This window comes from Myodes glareolus, chromosome 6 (genome assembly GCF_982192425.1).
Source record: "Myodes glareolus chromosome 6, mMyoGla1.1, whole genome shotgun sequence".
In the NCBI taxonomy this organism is placed as follows: domain Eukaryota; kingdom Metazoa; phylum Chordata; class Mammalia; order Rodentia; family Cricetidae; genus Myodes; species Myodes glareolus.
In genome coordinates, this window is record NC_142031.1 from 102,710,553 (window position 1) to 102,735,904 (window position 25,352).

The window sequence follows — 25,352 nt, forward strand, 5'->3', positions numbered from 1 at the left end:
CCAGGCATGGTGTTGGTGCACTTAGGAGGCTGAACTCGAAGGACTGGGATTCTCAAGTCAGCCTTGGCTACATAAAGCATTTAATTCTAGCCTGAGCTATATAAGCAAGACTTTGTCTCAATCAGTAAAATATCAGCCTACAAATAGCATTTTAAGATAAGCAGTTAGAGAGGTTAGGGGTTTAATAAAGTAGGTAATACAGTACTAAACAATTTGGCATTGAAAAAAACAAAGTTTTTGAGAGAAGCTTACCCTTTTAACACTGTGATCAGGTTGACGGCTTAGTGGGTAAACAGTGAAAACATCTGGGAAAGCTTGCTGCAGTGACATGTACTTACTGCTGTGGGAGGTGGGAGGGGAAAAGGAATCAGCCTGGGAGGGAGTGTTATTGCTTGTGGGAAGTGAGAAGGCAGTGGACATGGTGTGAGGGAAGGGAGGGGGTCCTGGTTGTTAAGAGGGAATAGCAAGGGAGATGCTAAGCATGACCAGGTCACTAGTCCTTGGGCAGCGGGGTTACCAACATCAGTTAGAAGCCATTGAAAGCTGGAGGAGATAAAATATTTGTAGTAACTCTTTTTTAAATTTTATTTGATGGATTTATGAATACTTCCTTGAGTATGCACTTCATCAGTATCCACGATGATGTCCTTGAATGGTGGAATGCTCAAGAAAGGTACTCACAGGGCTGGGGATCATGTGTCATTTTAAGTTCATAGACTGACCAGGTTAATATGCTCTCTGTTATATGCTAGGAATCACAAATCACGGTTACCATGATCCGTTGTTAACTTTTGGTTGCTTTCTGTCCTAGGGGCAGGCTGTAGAAAACTTGAAAGCTCAGGCCCTTTGTTCTTGGACAGCAAAGAAAGAGAACCACTTGAACTTCTCAAAGCACGACGTCATTACTGTCCTGGAGCAGCAGGAAAATTGGTGGTTTGGAGAGGTACATGGAGGAAGAGGATGGTTCCCCAAATCTTACGTCAAGATCATTCCTGGGAGTGAAGTAAAGCGAGAGTAAGCACCTCCGTGTGTCTAGTGCAGTGTGGGTGGTGGTGTCTTCGCATAAGCTGGGCTTTGAGTGCAGAGGGTGATTCCAGCATGGAAGAAATTGCTTCACGTGTTTGTGTCTGCTTTAGAATCTTTCACTTTAGCCTTTTCAAATTTGTGAAGGTTTCAAAACACTCGATTTCTAGACTTTTGTTTTCTTTTTACCATAAGACCAGTTAGAAAAATTACTTTTCATTTCACTTGAAGCATTTCTCCACTGTTTACTGAAATTTTTCAATATTTAAAGGATTCTTTACTGGGGTCATGCCCAAACCTCTAGGGCTCTTTAAGCATAACCTCCCTATTGTTCATAGCATATGTCTTCATAATTACTGACTTTTTTGACCAATATTCCTAATTAAGTCATCAGCTCATGAAGCTATAATCTGTTGTTTCTTTTGATCCATTTTTTTTGTATCTACTATAATACTAATGCATAGTAGCTACTGAGTCATCTTAGCTTAATGAATGAGGACAGGAGAGCATGAGCGAGCAAAAGAATGAAATCACAAATATACAAAACCCAAAAAATAGCTCGACTGAGATCTTAAGTCTGTGGGGATGTCAGATTGCCAGCTGGCTCTAACACGGCAGTAGGCACAGATGTTAGCTGTGGGTCACTGTCCCCTGTGTCCCACATGGACGGGGCTTGAGTAGGAGCAGCCTCATACATGAGCCTCCTGGTCTTGGGAATCACACTTATATCCTAGTTGCACTATTTTCACCAGCCTGTATTATCTTCCAATTTCTGATTAAGTGAAAGAATTAAATAGACAAATTGTAAGCTCTTCGGTGCTGCATGTCTGCTTGTCAGTATTTAGTTCAGATGTAGAAATGAGCTGCTCGGGTTGACTAGAATTTTGGAAGGATGAAGTAGTAGAAGTCACAATACATGCCTAGCATCTTCATGAGAGACCCTTTATAGCAATTATTGTATTATTCTATAATATATTACAGAGGAGAAAACATAAACAAAAATAGATTAGGTTTAAATGTTTTAGAGGCCATTTCCTCCATAAATTTCTGTTCAATTACTGTTCCTTTCTAAAGATAAGTCATGTTACTTAAAAGCTTGCAGCAGAGCTGGGCATGGGTATACATGCTTATAGGTTCAGCAACTCAGGAAGTTGAAGCAGGAGGATTTCTTGATCTTACAAGTTCAAAAACCAGCATGGGCAACATAGAAGACCTTGTCTCAAAACAAACAAAACACATGCCACAAAAAAGAGCAAACAAAGCCTGCATCAATGGATACATTAGAATTAAGCAAGGCAGTCCCATTGTGAGGTTTAATAATGTTCCCTCTGTGCCACCCCAAAATTCAGTTGTGGGTCCTGGAGAGTCCTCTGTATCCCCTGGGTATCTAGATCTTGAGCATGATAGTTCTTCCAAACTTTTGAAACCAGCCTCCTGTATTAACATGAAAATTACTATTTACCTATTATGAGATTTTTTTAAATATTATTTTTATATTTTAAGATGCAGTAAACACTAATCAAATATTGTTTATCTGTATGTGCTTTCTCAAAACACTGTCCACTTACTAGTGTGCAGATGTCTATTAGTTAAATTCCATATAGAGGCAAAAACTATGTTTTATTGAAGTTATTTTAAAATGTAGTGATTTATAATTAGACAATTCTTGGTCTAGGAAGATTTGGTATATAAGACTACTCCTGTGTGCACAGAGATGGCAATTTAGTTGAGGGAACCCTAGATTCTGCTAACCCTGTTAAAGTCTTCAGATCACCTTTCTGTGCTTCTGTCCTCTGCGTGTGTGAATCTGTCTTATTTCTCCATTTAATTTGCTAGGCCAGAAGCCTTGTATGCGGCTGTAAATAAGAAACCTACCTCCACAGCCTATCCAGTTGGAGAAGGTAAGCTCTGGGCAGTTTGCATTAAACAGGAATTAGCTTAGTTATTATTTGAACATACATTGTTCTCCATTTCTAGTTCCTTGATGTTTTTGAGATTAAGAAAACCTGCTTCTCCTTACGTCATATGAATATTGAATATACAGAAAAATATATGGCTGAAAATTCTTGTCATATTTAGAGTTGGGCCTACAGGAATTCAGCACAGCGGCTGGGATTATGGGTCAGTGGTTAAGAGCGCTTGCTAATCTTGCCGAAGACCTGCGTTCAGTTCTCAGCACCCATATCAGACTACTCACAACTGCCTATAACCACAGCTCTGGTGCCCTTTATGGCCTTGGTAGAAACCACACACGCACACGCACACATAAATAAAACTAATCAAGTGTGACGGTGCATGCCTTTAATCCCAGCACAGTGACAAAGGACCAGGAAGGGCTTCTGAAGAAAATGAGTCAACCATGACCTTGCAACTTAGGAAATGAGGTCCCCAGAGAGGCTGGCCCCATATCTGCAGACTGAGTGTGGAGATGAGTGTAGGAGAGCTTGGGTGCTCTTCCTTACTGTGATTTTTCTTAGACCTTGTAACCCTTGTAGTTGTAGTAAACCAGCTAGGCAGAGTGACTCTGGGAGTGAGAATAAGTAGGTTTCAAAGTATGTTTCTGATAAAAGACCAGATTCTGTGTTGATAAATATACATAAAAGTAGAAAAATAAAATGATTTCTAGCCAGGCAGTGGTGACTCATACCCTTAATCCCAGCACTCGGGAGGCAGAGAATCTCTAAGTTCGAGGCCAGCCTGGTCTACAGAGTGAGTTCCAGGACAGACTCCAAAGCTACAGAGAAATCTTGCTTCAAAAAACCTAAATTAATAAATAAATAAACAAATAAATAGACTTCTAAAACACAGTTGCAGTTTCTTCAAAGTAAGAGTAAGCATAGGAACGAGAATCAAAGACAGTATAAAACTGCAGACCTATCTATCCCATGAGGTCATTCAACAACAGAGATCCATTTAGAATCTGCTTGGAGCCAATCAGTATGCTAGGAGCTGGAGCCTTGTAGCAGAACTTGATGTTTTCATGTAACTGTACAGAACAATTAAAGAACAAAGACTAGGGTGTATTTTACATAAAAGGTTTAAAAGATTATTTTGACTCCATTATTACCAAGTAGAACTCCCAGTAAGCCTCAATTCCATTATTTGTAGACATGCTATATGTTTGTAGTTTGGGATAATTCTTTGTTACAAAAAAAAAAAAAGATTGACAAAGTGGGCACACCTTCAATCTCAGCACTGGGAAAGCAGGGTCAGGTGATTTCTGAGAGTTCCCAGCCAGCGAAGGCAAGATACATATATAGTGATACTTTCTCAGACAAAACAGACAAAAGATTGACTGTTGCTACTCTTGTTGTAGTACAGCCCACTGTCCCTAAGCCTAAGCAATAGTCTTTCTTTTCTTTAACAAAATAACAGCAATTGAAAAAACTATAAAGCGCTTCATAACGTTTGTTAGCCTTCTCCTAGACAATTATTAAATTATTGCTTTGGTTCTGCTTTCTGCCTGAAGACCTTGTTTGAAGTTTGTAAGGCTCGAGGTCTTTTCCCATAAGCCTCTATGTCTTAGAGATTATCGCACTTTCTTTTTTACATCTTAGTCTTACAGTCCAGACCGCTGCCTTTCCTTGTTCCCTACAGAGTACATTGCACTTTATCCTTACTCAAGTGTAGAGCCTGGAGATTTGACTTTCAATGAAGGTGAAGAAATATTGGTGACCCAGAAAGATGGAGAGTGGTGGACGGGAAGTATTGGAGAGAGAACTGGAATCTTCCCTTCCAACTATGTCAAACCAAAAGATCAAGAGGTAATGGTCTTTGTGTTAAAATAAAAGCATTCCATTGTTACCAATCGAGGTTTACGCTAATACGGAGATCTACAGTTGTGGTCCTGCTGCTTTCATCACAAGGAAACTGCTCAAAGTAGCTCTGATCACATAGGTTTTATTTTGGAGTTCCAGTTAGAAGATAAGGGGCACAGGATTCACAGACTAAGTAGAGCATGAGTCATGGATAAAACTGAGCCTAATGGTCACTGACACTAAGAACTGGCTCCAGAGTCTGCAGAACTTAGGAAGAGCCACCTGGCAGGAGTCTGCACCAGCCCTAACTCCACGTGTCCACACTCTGCAGTTCCCGCTGCTTCCACACACCCCATTCTGCTGTAATGTGGACCCTTCGGGCTACTGTAGAGCATCAAGGGCCCCTCACAGGGGTTAAATATGTGAGTCAGACCTCAGTGATCTTTATCGTATTAGAAATTAAAGCTGAAATGGTTTAAACACTTACTCATTTTAATTTATTAAATTCATATCTGAAAATATAAGAAGCTTTTGTGAAAAAAATAACTCAAATTTTCAAGAAAACTATTCAGTGAGAAGAGGGGTATAATTTTTATTTCTGTGAACCTTTTATGATTGCTTTTATGGTATGTGAGGACAGACCCCATGTATGTCTCTATATTCGATCTGGTTTACACTGAAAGTAATCTTTTTATCATTGGGGTAGACATGGGGTCTTACATAACTCAGGCTGTCTTCATGTTTGTTACAAATCTGAGACCTTGAACTCCTAAGTCTTGGGAGGTATGTGAGACTTCCCAAATGAAGCTATTACAGGTGTCTGTCACTAAGCTCAGCTTCAGTGCATTTGGTATTCTCTTTTGGTTGAAATATATGAAGTACATAAAACCCCATGCAGATATGAGGGTAAAAAGTATTTTAATATTTACAGATGTCTCTTGGTAGTCTAATTCTTCTGCATCAGAATCTGGTGCAGGGTGCATTGTTAGAGATTAGTTGTAACTCTAGTAGTTAGAGTCATGTCAGTGAATGCTTTTACATTCTAATCCTTTTAATATTTATTTAATGCTAATAAATAGACTAATTGTAAAATTTACTTATTTCCTTTAATTTATTATTCTAATAAGCAAATATAAATTAATTATAAATTTATTAAATACCTTTATTTGTTGAATAAAATAACATTACATTTTAAAATAAAAGTAATATTTATTTACTTTATATTAAAATTTTTTTATTTTAATATAAAATGCTGAATTTTATATTAAAAGCATTTTATATTAAAATGTTTTGCATAGTTAATTGTGTGAAAAATCATACCATCATTCACCGGTACTTAGAAACTAGTAGCTCACTGAGGTATGCAGATGCTCCTTATATTGACACATTTTATTATATGATATCAAGACAAACGTCTGTAAATATTATCCCTTTCAGAAAGGTCTAGCAGGCGCAACTGACCTTTATGATAGGCAGGTAGCAGCACAAGTGGCGTGGTGTGCTGTGTGTGAGTGTGGTGGTGTGCTGTGCGCGAGTGTGGTGGTGTGCTGTGCGCGAGTGTGGTGGTGTGCTGTGCGGGAGTGTGGTGGTGTGCTGTGCGGGAGTGTGGTGGTGTGCTGTGCGGGAGTGTGGTGGTGTGCTGTGCGCGAGTGTGGTGGTGTGCTGTGCGCGAGTGGGGTGGTGTGCTGTGCGCGAGTGGGGTGGTGTGCTGTGCGCGAGTGGGGTGGTGTGCTGTGCGCGAGTGGGGTGGTGTGCTGTGTGTGAGTGTGGCGTGGTGTGCTGTGTGTGAGTGTGGCGTGGTTGGTGTACTGTGTGTGGTTGTGGCATGGTATACTATGTATGTAGCCCAGCATGCTAGTAGATGACAGTGTATCACATTGTTGAAAGGGTGGATTTTGAGGACTGTATTCTAAGAGGACTTAATCTGATTTAGAAATAAACGTTCTGTGACTTGTATTTGACTTTCAAGGGTAAATTGGGGATGGCTCTGGCTCAGTGGTTAAGCCCTGTTGTGTACTCACAAATGTTAGTTTGACTGCAGACCGTCATTGCTGCTATGTATACTAATCGAGAAGAAAATCTCCTTACTCCTCCCTCTTTTACTCGGACTGCTAAAAATAATAAATATGATCAGTTCAATTTATTCTTTGTTATTTTGCAGTACTGGGGATTGAACCAAGGACCTTTAAAATAGCAGACAGACACTGAACTGTTGAGCTACGTTCTATCCCCAGCTTATCCTTTAAAGCCAAACAGAAGTTATAGTTGCGGTCCATGATTGGAATTTCCTATTCTTAAATTCAGTCATTTTAGGGAGAATATAATGATAATAAATAAACGTTGCCTACTATTCAGCAAGAGCTATGGGTGAGTCAGGGTCCCTTATAGGAAATAAGAACAAAACTCATATATGCCTCCACATATCCCAGGATACATGTGTATAGACTTAGCATCAGTGCTAAACCCCTTCATGAATAGGCTAGCCCATGAGCTGACTAGTCAGTCATCTAAGAGAGGGAGCCCCATTGAGAAAATGTCCCAGTCAGATCAGCCTAGACAAACTTTTTGAGCATTTTCTTGATTAATGATTGGGAAGCAGGTCACTGTGGGTTGGGCCCCGGTGCAGGAGCGCAGGATAAGAAGGCTGTGAGAAGCAGCGCCTTCCATGGCTCTCCCAGTTCCCGCCTTGACAGCCCTCAGCGATGGGCTCTGTTCTGGAAGTGTAAGATGAAATAAACCCTTTCCTCCCTAAGCTGCTTTTGGTCATGGTGTTTCATCACAGCAATCAAAACCAAACCAATATATTCCAGACAGTCATGTTTAATGTCATGAACGTTACGTAAAATGAACTCTTTCTGTCGTGTAAGTGTGTGACAGTATCAGCTACTTGCTTATAAAACACCCTGTTAGCAAACCAAATCTCTTTGTCAGTGTCGGATTCTTCAGGTATTTGATTAACACAGTTTATTGTCACTTTGGTCTTCATTTAAAGAAATAAGAATCTTGGGCACTGGAAATCTTTAATTCTTAGTAAACCTAGATTGTCATGTCTGGATTGCTGAAAATAATAACTTTAAAAATGTATTTTTTCCTTGTAGAATTTTGGGAATGCTGGCAAATCTGGAACATTAAACAAGAAACCTGGTATGTAGAACAGTGAACTTGAAAACTGACTGGTGTTTGCCCTGCCGTAGTCTTGGATCCACACTTCTGTTTTCTCCTTTCAGAGATTGCTCAAGTGACTTCAGCATATGCCGCTTCCGGTGCTGAGCAGCTCAGCCTTGCACCAGGGCAGTTAATATTAATCTTAAAGAAAAACACAAGTGGGTGGTGGCAAGGAGAGCTACAGGTAATGTTCTTTTCCAGATAAGAATTCAGGCTCATTAAAAAAAAAAGACAGAGTCGTAACACTTAGAGATGATCAGTCAACATTTAGATATATTTCCCTTGAGTCTCTGCTGCTTTGAACATAGTTTAGTTGACCTACAAGTAACAGTTTAAAGAATATTTTTCTCTAACAACATAATTGTTTTCCAGTTCATCACTCACTAGGTCATAGGTCCTTCTCTTAAAGGAAAAAGCATATTGTTATCTCTGCCTGGGACACCAACCTTGCTGTACCCCTCAAAAGAAAAGACCCGGCTGTGTGCTGAGAAAAATACTCCCCAGTGGACAGCTGTTGCCCTCACCCCCTAAGTCTTAGGCCTTGGAAACAACAGTGCAAGGAAACAGTACAGACATAGATGAACATAGTTTTTCCAAAAGTGTTAACAGCTAGTTGGCACATGTATTTTTACAGAGTAAAAGCTTTCTTTCTTATCTAATTTTCCTTGCTAACCTAAAAGCATGTTAGGGTTAAGAGATGATAAGAGAAATAATGTTTTTATATAAGTTTACATGTGATGGAAATGCATGGGAGGCAAGGCATAACTTAGTTCTGGCATGTAGTGAACAGAGATGTACAGATTTGATACGTTCTTGACTCAGCCCCTCAATGGCCACCTTCTGATTCACTTTGAACTGACTAAATGGGAAACATGACCCTCCAGATATGCTTTAATGACTTCTTGATTATTGATGAAGCTCCAGGGTGTACTTTAAGTCATCTATACCCTTAACAGTTAAGTTGAACTTGCAAGGCTCTGGGAAGATCTCTTTAAACTGTTATTTGGACAGAATAGCCAGAGAACTTTTAATTGGAAGTTCTCTAGAGACTTCCATGACTGGCATTTTCAGAATGCTTTGAGATGCATACTGTAGTGAATCTTCCAGTTGTTTAATGTTGATCTAAAAGGCCAATGGTGAGTTCAGGGGTTCCATAACTAGTCCCCAAGACTGCTCTCAAATTAGGTAATTCATGAGAGGGATTCTTAGAGCTCACTGAAGCTGTTATTCTGTTTGTTGTTATGAAACAGTACAGATTAAAATCAGCCTATAGGTTAGAACAAGGGGTTCCTAAAGTGGAACAAGTGTCCCTCTCCAGCAGAGCAGGGGGCAGCATGACCTTTCTCTGGAAATAATCTGTAACAACTCAAAGTTATTGCCAGCCCGAGAAGCCTGTGGGAGCCCTAGTGTTGGGGTTTTTAACTGGATCTTGTTCACAGGGTTATGATTGATTGTTCATATGGTGAACACACGACTCCAGCCCTGTCGTCAGAGTGAGCTGATGCAGCATGACAAGGAGCACCAGCCATAAGTCACAGTGCTAGATTTGGTGTTCCCAAGCCTTGCAGGTGAACTAAGACACTTGCCAGTAATGATAAAGATTCTGTCTGAGGAGTCAAGTGCAAAGGCCATATGGGCAAGGTTAACTCGTCATTATAGAAATCCTAGGTTTTTTAGTTTTAAATTGTTGTTTTTAATGGTTGTTTTTAATATCATATTTTAATTACATGTTTCTTTTGCTGATTTTATAGGCCAGAGGGAAAAAACGACAGAAGGGGTGGTTTCCTGCCAGCCACGTGAAGCTGCTGGGTCCAAGTAGTGAGAGAACCACACCTGCCTTTCACGCTGGTATGAAAGTGGGTCACCCTGTGTTTTGTCTAAAAGACTTTGTTAAAGCACGGAGTGTCTTAGAGTAGCTAGCTCTTTGAAGACACAGAAAACTTGCCTTTCCTGTCCTCTGCTTCAGAGCAGCGGGTCTCTGGGAACGTCTCTCTGCAGAACTCTGTTACTCCTTGCCATGTGAAATTGTCGTTCCGTCGTATTAACGTGAAGTGGGTCACTTGGATTTGTACCTACAGTTGCTTAGTTTTTGTTTTTGTGAGACTGGGAAAGAAGATGGAGGGAGAGAGCATGTAAGGGAAATTTTTAGCCTGATTTTAGAATTTAGTAATGATTTAAACTCTAGGGACAGGGTTGATCCTTACAGGAATGCTTAATTTATTATTTTGCTTTTTTTTCTGTAGTGTGTCAGGTGATCGCTATGTATGACTATGCAGCAAATAATGAGGACGAGCTCAGTTTCTCCAAGGGACAGCTGATTAATGTTATGAACAAGGATGATCCTGACTGGTGGCAAGGAGAAGTCAATGGGGTGACTGGTCTCTTTCCTTCAAACTATGTTAAGATGACAACAGACTCGGACCCAAGTCAACAGTGTGAGTAACATCAAATTACTTACCTCTTACCTGATATGAAACCTTTAATATGCCGTATTGCATGCGTTGCTATTCCAGATCAGGTATTAGCACTCACACAAGACGTAGTTACTTTTCAAATATGCTTTGTCATAAATGCATTCTGCTAGTTTCAGACTTTAGAGTTAGTTTTTGTCTTTATAAAAGTATGAATTTTCCACGTGGGTTCTTTGCTGTGATGGCATCTATCTCCCCTTTACCACCGCCACCGCTTTACAGCATCTGGTGCTCTTTCTCAGATTGATGAAAAGTAGCCAGTACTGTAATTTCTCTATACTATAATGTATCCTTTAGTGTATACATGCCATTCGTTTGGAATCCCCTCATTTATTTTTTATGTGTTTATATACTACCCAGTTTGTAAAAGTTAACCCATTTACATGCTTGTAAAACTCTCACTAGGTGATTTTTTAGAGAACTGTCTCATGCCACAAAATATATATGAATCAAGGTCAGTTTCCCAGTTACATCAGACACATACAAATGAGACAGGGGTGTGGGGGAAGAAAAAGAAAGGAAGCCATTACTCTAGAGAAATCTACCTCAAATATAAAAACCTCCTAGAAAAATACCCTATCTTGTGAGAACTTTTTTAAAGCTATACTGGTCTTAATGTAGCTGGGACTGGTCTCACACTTGCTCTGTGCCTGAGGATGATCTTGAATTCCTGATTCTCCTGCTTCCAGTTTCTGATTCTGAGCACCTAGATTATAAGCCTGTATTACCATGCTCAAATAAAACTCTCTCTTTCTCTCCCTCTCTCTTCTTTTACGTTCTCTCTCCCTCTCTCCTCCCTCCAGTAGTAGTAGCAGTAGTGGGGTGGTATTGGAGGCTGATTGAACCTAGAGCCTTATGAACTATAGGCAAGTGCTCCTCCACCCCGATCCATGTCCCCAGTTTCTAATTCTTAGGAGAACAGGATTTGAAATTTGTTTGGTACACACATTATACAGAAATCATGAATTGGTTAACCAAGGACACATGGCAGATTGCACATGTAACTTTGAAGCCAGGCATGGTACACTTCTAGCATCCCAGCACTCAGAAGGATCATAAACTGGAATCCAGTCTAAAATCAGCCATTGTAGCAAGAGGCTGATATTGCAAGGAGGTGGGGGGAACTTTGTTTGTCCTGGCTCCCAGGCTAGCTTACACCCGAAATAATCACACAGAAACTGTATTAATTAAATTACTGCCTGGCCTATTATCTCTAACCTCTTATTGGCTAACTCTCACATCTTGATTTAACCCATTTCTAATAATCTGTATATAACCATGAGGTCGTGGCTTATTGGGAAAGATTCAGCATGTCTGACCTGGCAGCTCCATGGTGGCTCTCTGACTCTGCTTTCTTCCTCCCAGTATTCAGTTCTGTCTTCTCCGCCTACCTAAGTTCTACCCTATCAGGCCAAGCAGCTTCTTTTTTGATTAACCAATGAAAGCAATACATAAACAGAAGGACCTCCTACACCAGGCTGCTGTGTTAGCACAGCTCCACAAGGCGACTGGCTTCATGCCCTCCTTGAAATAATATAAGGAAACTATAATCTTTGAACAAATAGGAGGGAAATCTTTCATTTATTATTGTCTACACAATATTGTCTACACAATTTAAAGAAATGAAGTCGTCATTTGCTTCAGTCAAGAAGTGTATTCATAACCAGGCAGTGGTGGCGCATGCCTTTAATCCCAGCACTCGGGAGGCAGAGGCAGATGGATCTCTGTGAGTTTGAGGCCAGCCTGGTCTACAAGAGCTAGTTCCAGGACAGGCTCTAAAACCACAGAGAAACCCTGTCTCAAAAAAACAAAAACAAACAAACAAACAAACAAAAATAAGAAGAAGAAGAAGAAGTGTATTCATTCATAGATGCCCACCACATACTGAGAATCCCAATAATCAGTGACAATACTTGCTCTGAAGTAGCTTTGGACTTTAGCTGGGAGCAGTCACATAAATGCAACACTTGCCATAGTGAATATTTATACAAATACATACCTGGGAAAGATCCCTGAGTCCATGTTGGGAGAAAGGCATGTCATTGCAGAAGGCTTCTCAGAGGACATTTGACTGGACCAAGAGGAGGAGTTACAGTTTGCTAGAAAGGCAAATGGGGATGGAAGGGAGCACTAGTTATTTCTTGATCGTCTTACCTATTTAGAGATGAGGAAATAGAACTGTCAAGGGTCAAAATAGAATAGTTTCAAAGTGCTCTTTGTTACAAAGTTATTCTCTGTAGCTTATCTACTACCCTGATTTGGGCTAAGATATCTGGGGTTTTGTAGTTTGAATACATCTAAAAATAATGCTTCTTTCCTAAATGAATAACAAAGGTTCGTCATCCAGCGTGGAATTAAACAGCTCTCAGGACAGTTTCCAAATAGACCCTCTGAAAAGTCTGTTTTCCTTAAACCAGCTATTTAAACCACCTAGGAACCAGCAGCATGTCTGTTAGGTTTGCTCAAAATAGCTGTTTATTAGCTACTGGAGAGCCAAAAGTGCTGTTCAGAAATGACCAGGATTCCTTGTATTGGTAGCTATGAAAGTTAACTAAACGGAAGTTGGCATAAACCTACAGTTTCCGTAGGATATGTTCTAGAAAACACCTCATGCTTATAGTCACGAATTCATCTGAGAACTTTATTATAGCTACTTAGATATTGAGAAATGAATCAGTTATTAAGAGTCTTTGAGGCATTAGTGCTGGTTAAACTGCAGATTACCATTTGTATTTCTCTTGCCCTTATTAACACTATTTTCATTTTACTATACAATTGGGACTTTTTAAGGTTGAGGATTTTTGTGACTCAAATTTATTTAGTTGATGTTGTATGTGACTATTAGATTTTTTTCTCACCCACCTAATTTACATTATGTTCATTTTATTCCTCATTTTTCTTTTTTTAGGACCCAATGTTGTCTTCCAGTTGTGAAAGCACCCCAGAGACCCACTATCCAAGTTTGACTCTAGCGTGGAGGCAGGGCAGGCAGCCCTGATCAAATATCTCCTACACAATTCGTTTACTTCGCTTCAATGTTAGAGCCACTTGTGATTATTTATTTGTGTTTCTAATTTACAGTTAAAATTTATTTGTAACAATTTCAAGGATAGTGGGTCTTTGTGTGGCTTTCCCTGCTGTTCACTCTGGCATCCTTTAGCATTTTTCTTCCTTTTTTAATTTGGCAATTGTAGGTCATTAGCATGCATATTCAGTTTGCCCTTACATGGTGGGAGTACAAACACACAAAGACCCACTATTTGCACAAACTGTTCTGTCTGGTTTGGAATGGGCTGCCATGCTTTTCCAATGCTGTTGCAAATTGTATATTCATTATGGAATTCAGGTGATGTTTGCTTATGTTCTGCTATTATATTTGATATAATTCTAATCACGAGAGCCCATAATTGGCTCAATCTGTGATTTGCCCTCAAATAATCACTGTTTGTTACTTTCTAATATGCCATTCTAAGTACCAATAGTCAGGTTTGTTTGAAAGCCGAGAATGGAAACAGCCTTTTGTATGTTTCTGTGTAATCTGAATAGGAGCAATAATATTGGAAGAACTTCCCTTGTCTCACAGAAGATGAAAGTGGTGTGCTCTGGCCATTGTGTGCAGAGTAGTGTATGTCTGGTTTGTCTTGACTGCCCAAGGATGAGTGTACGACTCGGGCAGTTCCTTTAGGGTCTCAGGTGCTCTTGGTTGCAGATCTGTGCTCCAGCACACAGTTACTGCTTTATTGATGACATAAACATCGATTGCTTTCAAGAATGGAAAGTGTCCATCATTGACTGTGAGTGAGAAACTTCCCCTAGCTTAGAGCACTTATATCTGTAATATATTCTAAAGTAGAATTTACATTATCTCTTGTAGTCAGGTGACTACTTACCCTAGTATAGAAAACAGCACTGTTGGCATTCATAATGCATTTAGTAAAAATCATAAGGAATCCTTGAAGAGGTTGTGCCAGACCTGAAGCAGGCTTGAAAGCTCTAGCCAAGGACCCATAATGGTAAAGGCATGTGAGAACTGGCATTCCTCTATGCCCATGAGGCTTCTTTGAGACTAGCATATTGATGTTGCTATCCATACTTTCCTGGCTAATATTCTTCTCCCACATCGGCTCCTTTGACATAGGATTTTACCTCTTCCCTTGAATGGAAAGCACTCTAACAAAATAGACATTATTATAAACTAGTATGTATGAGAGCACTTAGCTGAAATGAAAAAGAATTTTAATACAGTATTAAACCATATTTGAAAATCAATGAGCAATTTATGCATTTTAAAATGTTTACAAATTGCAGTGCAATCTACTGTTTGAGAAATGTCAGATAAATGTATATACAATCACAGAGTCTTATTCCTCATAGAGTTCTTTGAGAAAATGAAACATGCTTTTATACCTCTCATTTTCATTTAAAGGCATATTTGTGCAATATTTATGTTAATGTGCCTATATATTATGAATGAATTATTGCAATTGTACATTACCTAAATCATGAAAGAACCAACAGTTTAGTTACAACTTTACAAAGCTCTGATATCTGGTTTGGAAAACTTCACACTATTGCAATGTTGGGAGATGTATATGTGTGCTCCCAGGGGTGGGGATTTCTGCTAAAGTTCTTAAACCACCTCCATTTTAGCATTTGCCATCATAGTAGTATTTTAAATGACATTCATAGGAAAGCAATAGTATCCATTTATTGATGGGTAAGAGAATTGCCTGCAGTCACTAAGAAACAATGCAAAGACTGATTCCAAACTGACTTTTCCACAGTATATAGATTACCCGAATTTGCTTTTTATCTCCTCAACATTCTGTCTTTACATCCTTGAATTCAGTGTGTGGACAGCTGCTGTATAAGCCAAGGTCAGAAATTCAAGCACTGCTAATTAACTGCATTGTTCCATAAAGCCCTTTTTTCTGTTATAATTTTTATTTTGGGCTTTCTACTATACTGATAAATTACCCCAAAAGTATTTTTATAGGTCAAATCACTTGATTTCTCCATCACTAAGAGTAGACTACTAGAAATGGCACTCAGGTTGAACTCAGCATCTATGATCAGTCTGAAAATAACATGTTCATCAGATACCTGTGGTTTAAGTCATACACTGGCCCATCATTCAGAGTAAATGTCAGTCTAGAAAATAAATTTACTGTGTTAACCAGATACTGCCTGGGTGGGTATATTGTCATGTATTTGATAGGAAGCTGTAAGGAAGGACATTTTATGACGTATAATCATTTAAATCGTTCTTATAAGTGCATGCAATCTGTTGCAATACCTTATCAGTCATGTATTTGCTCTCTTCCTGATTTTCTGTAAGGCAGCTTTCTGTTGCTTAAAAGGAAAGAGCTTATTGGAAGCATAATTTAAAAATTGGAATACAATGGAATCAATCAGTTGGAACTTGCAGAAAATGCCTGGTTAAGATCACACTGTATGGCAGGCACTTCTAAAACATGTGCTTGAACTTGACAGCAGTGCAAGGGGGGAAAAAGCTACAGCCAAAACTCTTCTTTTAGAAAATTGGAAACTAAAAATTATCTATCGATTATATATTTTCTCTGAATCTTTGACTATTTTGAAATAATGCAACACTTAAAACGGTAACTGTTTTAAAATACAATATGGAGCTAGAGCTCAAAAGAAAGAGATTGGGGGGAGGAAATGCAAGAAAGAAATGAAGTCCAGGCCAAAGCTTTATCTGCCAAGTTTTCTTAGAATGAGTTTACCAAATTATGAATTCCTGTAAATAGCTGGTGGGAACACTGAGACCCTTTGCCTAGGGTGGCATTCTTACATGCTGCTGTGACGCTACTGTAATGTAATAAATTATTAAATTGTTGCAAAGTGATGTATTTGCCTTAAATTTTTATTTTGTGTGTCTTGAAAACTATAGTATTAAAGGTATTGAGATTGTGCAAATGCTGGGCACGCTTGGCATGAAATAATCTGTTTTTATTTTTACACAATTGTAATATAACTATGCAAGTGTGTTTATTAAAAGAACACAAACTCCATTACTTGTATTGTGTATTTCTTTTGAAGTATCCTTTTAAAGCTTATTTTAATTGCTTAGATATAAGTGTGATTTAATGTCTTTGGAATTTCTCTTTTCTCTTAATTTAATCTCAGTGTACAGATCAATGGTCAAGATTTATATAATTTGAGATAATCATACATATCTCAAAAGCAAAAGATACTTTTATTTTGTTATGCTGTTACATAGAGAAGTAAGATGGTATAATCAAGGATAATAGAATTTTTTTCTTTTTTTTTTTTGTTTTTTCTCTTTCTTTTTTTGAGATAGGGATTCTCTGTATATCCCTGGCTGTCTTGGAACTCACTTTATAAACCAGGCTGGCCTCAAGCTCACAGAGGTTCACTTGCCTCTACCTCACAAGTGCTGGGATTAAAGGCATGCATCACCATACCTGGCAGAATATTTTATTTATAGTTTTTCCCACAATTTTTTTAAACTATTGAAAGAATCTTAGGAAACATTTTAGTGTAAACTAGGAGGCCAGTAAAGAACCCACAGCAGTTTTTCACGTACTGGACCTCTATAGCAGAGAACTACATTTGGTAACCACATTGGTTAAAATAAAAATAATGTATACAAATGTTATTTAGCAGAAACACCATCTTTTCCAAATCCTTTCTCTACAAAGCTGTCCTGATAATATGTGTTGAGTATTTATTTGCATGAGGTCAAGCAGAATACCAGGTGCAGGTGATAGTAAATGAGAGTGAGGGCGTCATAGCATGGCACTGTCACAGGGTGAGGGCAGAAACACATAATTTAAGAGTCTGAGCACAGTGGCAGATTTTTCTCCCCTGCATTTTGAGGAGAGAAGAGAAATACCTACTGTACCTTAGAATGATGGGCAGGGAAGACTTGCTAGGTGGGGGCAGCAGCTGGCAGACCCATGAGATAGATAAGCAGAGTAAGCCTGACTGGAGGCAGGTGTAGTCACAAGCACTCACCATTGCAGGGGTGGGGCCGTGAAGCCAGCCATGAGAGTAGAGGCTCTGGAGATGGTCGGCTTGCAGGGGTGGGGCCGTGAAGCCAGCCGTGAGAGTAGAGGCTCTGGAGATGGTCGGCTGGGACAACTCTCTAGGTTGACTCTGTGGGATGACAAAAACACTCTAAAGGACTTCTGAGTCCAGGCGTAGCCTGAGCACGGGGATGGTTTCCAGATTCTGGTATTCAGTAGAGGTGAAGAAAATGTGTAAAAGCTCTGAGGGGAAATTGGTAGAAGTTAGGGAGGAAATGTGAGAGGAGACTTTCAGCTAGTCCCCATTTGTATGCCGAGTGGCAGAATGGGATAACAGGGTACCTGTGCCATGTGTGGATCCAGAGTTGGGGGAGGAAGGTGAGTTTGGTTTGGTTTGGTTTTACTGCAAAGCACCTATGGGCTGTCCAGATACAAAAGATACAATCTAGATGCCCAGCATTGGATAGGCATCAGCTGGGAATGGGCACTACTATGGACTGGGCATCACCGGGTATACTGGTGCTTTAGAACACCAGAAGTAGTTGAGGCTCCCTAGAGAGAGGCTCAGACTTATGTGAGATTCTCAGCTAAGGACTGAGTAGTGAGAGGACCCGTGACAAGGGAATTCTGCCTGTGTCATTGTGGTACTGGAAAAACAAAAAAGAAGAAGGACTCACCAGATACTTTTCTAAGATTCATGAACAAAGTGAGTTCATGCTGTGAATCCCATATACTCATGTGCTGATGCTTCCACTGCCTTTAGAGCTGTGAGGTCCTGGTGGTACACATTGCTCGTGCCAGTAAAGAGAGGAAAAATACACGCAGAGAAGAGGCAAGGATGGAAGATGATGGCTAGAGCCTGTAGCAATAGTATCCAAAAAGAGAAAGCTGCAAAGAATTGCCATCTGACTGAGGAGTAATTCATACACGTCAATAAAGTGCACAGCTCAGTGGTTTAGTGTGGTTACAGTCATGCAGACATTGCTATAATCAATTAGAAAATACTTTCATCACCTCAGGAGAAAAACTTTTAAATTGTCTCTCTCCCACCTTCCTGTAACTACATGTGCACGTGCGCACGTAAGGACATACCACCTACACAGTCCCTAGCCCCAGGAAACCACTAATTCACTTTCTCTCTTCATATGTTTGCCTGTTCTGGACAAACATGGGTTTTTTTGTGACTGGCTTACTTCATCTATGTTGTAGTATGTATTGATGCATTTTTCCTTTTTATAGCCAAGTTAAAATTGTATTGTTTGGCTATGCCGTGTTTTCAGATCATGTAGCATGTTGTCTTGTAACAACCATACTGTTCCAAAGTCACAGTGCTATGGCATCGCTCCTGCCAGCAACGAAGGAGCTTTTGTTGTGCCAGCATTTGCTATTATGTTGTGACTTCTGGCCAAGCTAATGTGTGTGTTGGTATCTTGTTTTAATATGCATTTCCCTGAAGATAGATGGCATACAGCATCCTTTTTCAAGGCAGGATCTCATTAAGTAGCCCTGACTGGCCTTGAACTCACAGAGTTCCCAATTGCCAGGATTAAAGGTTTGCTATCACATCCTGGCTATAGCCTCTCTTCTTTGGTGAGGTGTTAAGGCCTATGAGTCATTCTTTTTTTTTTTTTTTCCCCAAGACAGGGTATCTCTATGTAGCTCTGGCTGTCCTGGAAATTGCTTTGTAGATCTAGCTGGCCTTGAACTCACAGAGAGCCACCTGCCTCTGAATCCTGAGAGCTGGGATTAAAGTTCTGCACTGCCACTGCCCAGCCCTATGGCCCATTCTTTAAATCAGGTGTTTTTGTCTATTGTTGAATTAGTTGTACACTTTGAATTACAATCCTGAGTCTGATATAGGTTTTATAATTATTTTTTCCCAGTCTGTGACCTTTTTCTCTTAACCCTGTCTTTTATAAAACAGCAACAAAAAATAAATTTTAGTGAAGTCCAGATTATTATTTTTTGTGTATTATGCCTTTTGTGGCATATATTACATCTTCTCGGAACCCAAGGTCACGTAGTGGGACTTAAACATTTTGTGGCTCACATTTGGGACTTGAGCACGGTGCGTTCTAGGTTAACTCTGATGAGGAACAGGCCTGTCTGTAGTCTGTCTCACACCTGTAGCTGTCACATGTTCCAGAGCCATCTACTGAGATTATGTTCTCTGTTATTGCCTGTGCTCCTCTGGCAAAGATCATTTAGCTGTTTCCTGAGTCGATTTCTGAGTTTTTTTGGGTCTCATGGTCAGTTCATCTGTTCTCTTGCTTGTACCACGCTGTCTCGGTTCCTGCAGGTCAGTGCTGAGTCTCTTGTCTTCTTCCGTACTGTGGTGGCTATGCTAAGTCTTACCTCTCCACATCAACTTCAGAATTAATTTTTGAACCACTTTTTTTTTTGCCTTAAACAAGAACGAGGAATTATGAAATGTTCTTACAAGACTTCATGCCATTGTCAAAAGGCAACCATCACTCAGTGTTCACTTCAAAGGATAAATGAAGCTGCCCTGGGAGTCCACGCCTGGTCTGTCACTGAGGATGAGAGCCACACCATACGTTCAGCATTTTGGAAGCACTAGTTCACTGCATAGTCAGTTCTAGAAACAATAGCTGACGTGTTGAACATTTTCTGTGCAGCACACAGTTAACCTGGCATTTGGGGTTGACAGATTGAAGCTCAAATCCATCCTGACTCTGGAATTCATGTTCCTGCTTTTCCTTAACCAGGGCTTGCTTTTCCTCCAAACCAGAAAAGTAGAGCAATCACCAGTTAATCCGAGGTGAGGTGAGATGACGTGATGAAAAGAATGACTTTGGGTGAATCTGGGTTGGCCCTGGAAGAACCTGCCCCTGGGACCTGAGTAACACTGGTGCTTATCTGTCAGGAGATGCTAAAGAACAAGTGTCTCCTAGACCCAGCAGTGTAGAATGCTCTCCAGCCACGGAATAGTGGACGCTGGAAATAGGAACTGCAAGAATATCCCATGGGGAGGTGAGAGGTGTGTAGGCGGCTTATGATACTAAGGAAGGGTAGGTTTATGAAGCCCTCTGCCCACAGACAGTGCTGGGTGACTGAGTACTGATGCAAAGTGCTTCAGCAAGTAGCTACAAGGTTCTAATTGTGTGCCAGGGTTGAGGGTGCATAAAGGCCTATTATGTCACTAAGACACAAAAAGTTCAAGGAAAGTAAAGGTCATGTTTTGTTTGCAGTGCCTGGGGATGTTTGATAGAGTGTTTATTCTAAGTCTTTTTTTTTTCTCCAGAAATCAGTTCAGGGTCACACCAGGTCAGGTGTACCCCTGGCATCCAGTGAATGCTGTGTAGAAACTGCTTACCATTGCCTTTCCTTCCAACATAAGAAACCTGGTAGCTCTGAAGTCCTTCTCCGCCACCCAACTACAGAATCTCTGTCCTCTATTCAAGAGGGTTCAGTTACATTAGTCAGAGGTAGGTCACATATTGTTAGAATCAAAACTTCTGGATTAGGTGCAAGGAAGGAGCCCATTCTCTTGCTGAAGTCTGAATCTAAAGAGCATATCACTTCAGTCCGCGTAGGGTAGGAAACGCATAGATCCTAGCCGGAAGTAACTGCCAAGGACAGAGTCAGTGCCCTGGTCTTTGTGGAGATGTCCGGGTGTGAGGACCACAGATCAGATCCCCAGCACCACTTAAGGACTGCAATCCAAGCACTCATGAGGCAGAGACAGGGATTTCCCTGGATTGATCTGGCTTGCTAGACTAAAATCTGCAGGCACCAAGTTCAACAAAGGCTCCACTTCAGTAAGTCAAGGAAGGTGCCCATCGGCAACCTCTGGCCCCCATCCTTCCTCACACACACACGCACATAGTGCACCTATACATGTGAACATCCATTCATAAGTCATGCATGTAAGTACACACAGAAAAAAGTTCTCTGTTGTCTTAGGATTATGATCTTTCACAGCAGGTTAAGAAATGAAAATAAATTGATAAATGTATCCCTTTGCACATATCAACAAGCTTGCTTTGGGGACATTCTAGGATACTGTTATCCTAGAATAATATGTGTGGTAGCTCTCTTATGTTCTAAAACATTTTAATACAGTTGCATTTAAATAACCAACCTACGGCTTGATTACAACTCAGTAGGCTTCAGAAAAATACACAGGTGCCCAAGCTGGTGGAGTACATGGCGTGTGCCTTTAATCAGAGCACTTGGGAGGTAAGGCAGAAGAATCAGACAGCACAGCTAGCCTATGTCTCTGAAAAAATAAGAAGAAAGAACTTTTAAATTGTTTTTAAAGGGCACTTCCCTAGCATGCATGAAGCTCCTGGTTTGATCCCCAGAATTACCAGCAAATAAATAAAAATTTGTTAAAGAATTATTTAAATTTCCAAAGAAAATATATTTACCTATCACTTTATGGTAGAAATACTATCTTGGTGCATTGTTTGTCCTTAATATGTATTTACCAAGTAGATAAAAAATATTGTTTTATAAAATAGCCATTTTCTAGAGTCCTGATAAGAGTTGGGCATCAAGGCAATCTGCAGAGAGTTGCAGTTTAATCTTCTGGGTTTACTGTTGGGAGCTCGTCTCTTCTCAGAGCTCCCACACAGTACAGCTGACAATTATATCCAATACTCAGAGTGGTTAGCAGAGCGGGGCTCACAGAGAATGGCATTGTTCAGTGGCCTCGCTCTCCTCAAAACGGGTGAGGAGTTTTCTGGCATTTAGGACCTAATCTGAACAAGCAGCCTGTATCAGCCAGCACAGCCTGTCCTTTGTCCTCCGCCTTTTGGGATCTTCCCAGACCTTCTCATCTCTCGCCTAAGCGTCTCTCTTTGGCTTCTTGTTTGCCCAGGGGTTTAGAACAGTGGTTCACAACCATGTCAGTGGGGCAGAGTTTTCATCAGTCATGGTTTCTAGTGTGTCTCCACATCTACCCATACTGTGAGGGCCTGTAGTCCAGCTCACTCTGCCCGTCCAAGAATTTTGATCTATTGTTTCTTCTCTGTCCATTCTCCCTGTCCATCAGGGCCTACAAGGAAATTTTCATCACTTTTTGTGACCTGTAGGACAGGGTATAGCTCCTCTCACATTTATCAGTTCTTAAAGAAAACCTACCCGTGTATCACGCACTGTGGATAGAGTAGATTAGAAAATGGACAAAACTAGGGCCTTCCTCCAGTTGAGGAGGGGATGTGAACAAATGAGATTAACCAAGGGTGCTGTATCTCAGGAGAATAAAGTAGGAGGATAGAGGGAGTGCTGGTTGGGGTGTGAAGGCATTTCATCGTGAACAGGACCTTCAAATGTGTCCAGATTGGTAAGACAGGGAAAGACTTGAAGGGCATGGGGAATATCTGGGGAACAGACCATTCCAGGATGAGGGGCAGCATATCAGAGGGGGATGCTATTGGGGTGTCCTCGTGATACTCAGGGAACAGGGTAGAGGCCAATGGGCCTGGGACAGAGGGAATAGCAAGAAGGGGAAATGAGACCAGGTGGTCAAGGAGATGGATGCTAGTTGAGATTCTTTGGGGCTGTCTTATAACTTTGGCTTTTGTGTGGCAAAAGAAAACCCTGTTAGAAGGTTTTATCAAAGGAAGGACATGATCTGATGTGTCTCAACAAGATTACCTGTTAGATTAAAGTGAACAGAAGGGACCAGAAGCAAGGAAGTCCTCTAGGAACTTGCACAGTGATCCAAGCATAAGATAGTGGCTTGGATCCAGATGGTAATGAAGGATGTGGTGCAAACGGGTCAAGTGTTTAATGTTAGAGCCAGCGGGTGGATTGAATATGGAGGGTCAGAAGGAAGGTCTGCATCCAAAGATGCGTCATGAGCTGGGGAGAAATGGTACTGGCCTTGAGTTAGAAGGTGATGAGGAGGAGAGTTCGGCCGTGATGGTAAGAAGATGGCTTTTGCTGTTCTGTTGATGAGGGAGAGTCTACATAGGCAAAAATAAGTTGAGGCAAAGTATAAATATGGGAGCCGTCAGACCGACACGTGCTTAACCAAGTCACTGAGCTCACAGAGAAGAGTCTCTAGGCCTAAAACAGGACTTTCACCACTAGGAGTCTGGATGGCTGTGGAGGAAAGAGGAGGAGAAACTAGGAAGGCTGGCCAAGGAAGTAAGAGGATATGAGGAGAGATGCTAATGAGAGGAAAGGGAATAGGCTATGGCCTGGCATGGCACTCTTGCCTGGCCATGGGTGGATCTCCAGAACCTGAAAAACAAAACAGAAAAGGCAGTAATCACAAGAGGTAGTGGTGGATCAGGTTAAATGGGTCCCTGCTACTGAAGGAAAACTATCTGGGGCACCAGGAAACTTCTTTTCGCTAAGCAAAGATGTTTGAGGACAGTAAAGTGGCTCGGCGGGTAAAGGCACACACAGCACAGTCCTGTCAACCTGAATCCAAAAGAAAGAAACCAAGTGCACAAAGCTGTCCTCCATCCTCCACATATGCACCATGGCACATATGCCCACACACAAACATCATGCATATACATACACATTCACCATGGCACACATGACCACACACAAGCATCGTGCACATACATACACATTCACCATGGCACATGTGCCCACTCACAAAAATCATGCACATGCATACACACACTCACCATGACACATGTGCCCATGCACAAACATCATGCACATACACACACTCACCGTAGCACATGTGCCCACGTACAAACATCAAGCACATGCATACACAATTACAATAAAATTTGAAGGACTGGAGAGATGGATCAATGACAAGGCAGGCACTTGCCACACAAGCCTGACCTGAGATTGACCTCTGGGGACCACATAAAAGTGGAAGAAGAGAATGACTCCACAGAATTGTCCTCCTCCCACAGACATGCTACAGTGTGCACATCACATCATACTCAGAATTGCTATTGTTTTTCATTGTCCCAGTTGTGTGGGGGCGGGGAGCATGTGTCTGTGAGTGCAGGCCTATGGAGGTCGGAGAGACCACTGGGTCCCCTGGAGCTGCTGGCAGTGTGAGCAGCCCAGTGTGGATGCTGGGAACCCAGCTCAGGCTCTCTGAAAGAGCAGCAAGTGCTTTGGACTCCTGAGCCATCTCCAGCCTCAGAAATAAATTTAAAAGGAAACAATTGAAAGCAGTATTAAATCCTTATACTCCCTGCTACGCTCAGCAAATGTTCCCCATAGACACAGATTTTTGTTGAAATGTGTATTCTCTTATATGTGTTCATTTCTCACGATTGTTAACTATTCAAACTGCTCATTGGATAATTTTCATGAAAAATTGTCAACTTCACTACTTACATTCTAGTTGCTTTTCTTTTTCTCTCATTTTTTGAAAAGAGGTGTATTTATTTTAAGAAAGGTTCCATCTTTTTACTTCATACATTGAGGGTTTTCTGTTTGTTGCAGGTAAGCACAGTATTGTCGTGTTGTCTAGGTGGTTGCTGGCAGCCTCTCACGCAGATCCTTTGGGATTTGTTGTATTTTGTTTTGTTGGTTTATTTGATTGACTCTGGTTTTCCAAAATAAGGTTTTGTAGTTTCAAACTAGCGCACTGTATAGCCCAGGCTGACCACTCCTTCCCTGTGTTCCTGCTTTAGTCTTCTGAATGCTGGGGTTAGAGCAGTGAGCTGCCACACACAGCCTGGGGATGACTCCAGCCATAACAGTAATGATGCAATCCCTGAAAGAGATTGCTGTTGTGACCTCAGTGCTGCCTGCCAGCTCTTTTGTCCTCCCTGCCTCTGTAACTGTGCAGTGTGTGCTGTGCGCTGGCCTCATCGTTGTCACTCTGTGTTCTATGTAGTATGTGCTGGCCTCGTCATTGCCACTCTGTGTTCTATGTAGTATGTGCTGGTCTCGTCATTGCCACTCTGTGTTCTATGTAGTATGTGCTGGCCTCGTCATTGCCACTCTGTGTTCTGTGTAGTGTG

At 40.9% G+C, this 25,352-nt stretch overlaps 1 protein-coding gene and 1 long non-coding RNA gene across 7 annotated transcripts in view; one reads left to right on the forward strand and one right to left on the reverse strand.

Annotated features, from left to right (window-relative positions):
- Nucleotides 1–25,352, forward strand: part of Itsn2 (intersectin 2) — a 116,024-nt gene that overhangs the window by 68,918 nt on the left and 21,754 nt on the right. For all 5 annotated transcript variants that reach the window (XM_087907446.1, XM_087907445.1, XM_087907447.1 and 2 more), the window contains 7 exons: nt 812–1,014; nt 2,860–2,924; nt 4,621–4,787; nt 7,880–7,925; nt 8,009–8,130; nt 9,698–9,794; nt 10,190–10,381. In XM_087907446.1, the coding sequence (XP_087763572.1) occupies nt 812–1,014; nt 2,860–2,924; nt 4,621–4,787; nt 7,880–7,925; nt 8,009–8,130; nt 9,698–9,794; nt 10,190–10,381 (892 nt within the window). The remainder of the gene's footprint in view (nt 1–811; nt 1,015–2,859; nt 2,925–4,620; nt 4,788–7,879; nt 7,926–8,008; nt 8,131–9,697; nt 9,795–10,189; nt 10,382–25,352) is intronic.
- LOC125402102 (uncharacterized) overlaps nt 1–25,352 on the reverse strand; it is a 55,121-nt gene that overhangs the window by 22,549 nt on the left and 7,220 nt on the right. For both annotated transcript variants that reach the window (XR_015002489.2, XR_015002488.2), the window contains exon 2: nt 12,417–12,516. This is a non-coding gene — a long non-coding RNA (uncharacterized LOC125402102). The remainder of the gene's footprint in view (nt 1–12,416; nt 12,517–25,352) is intronic.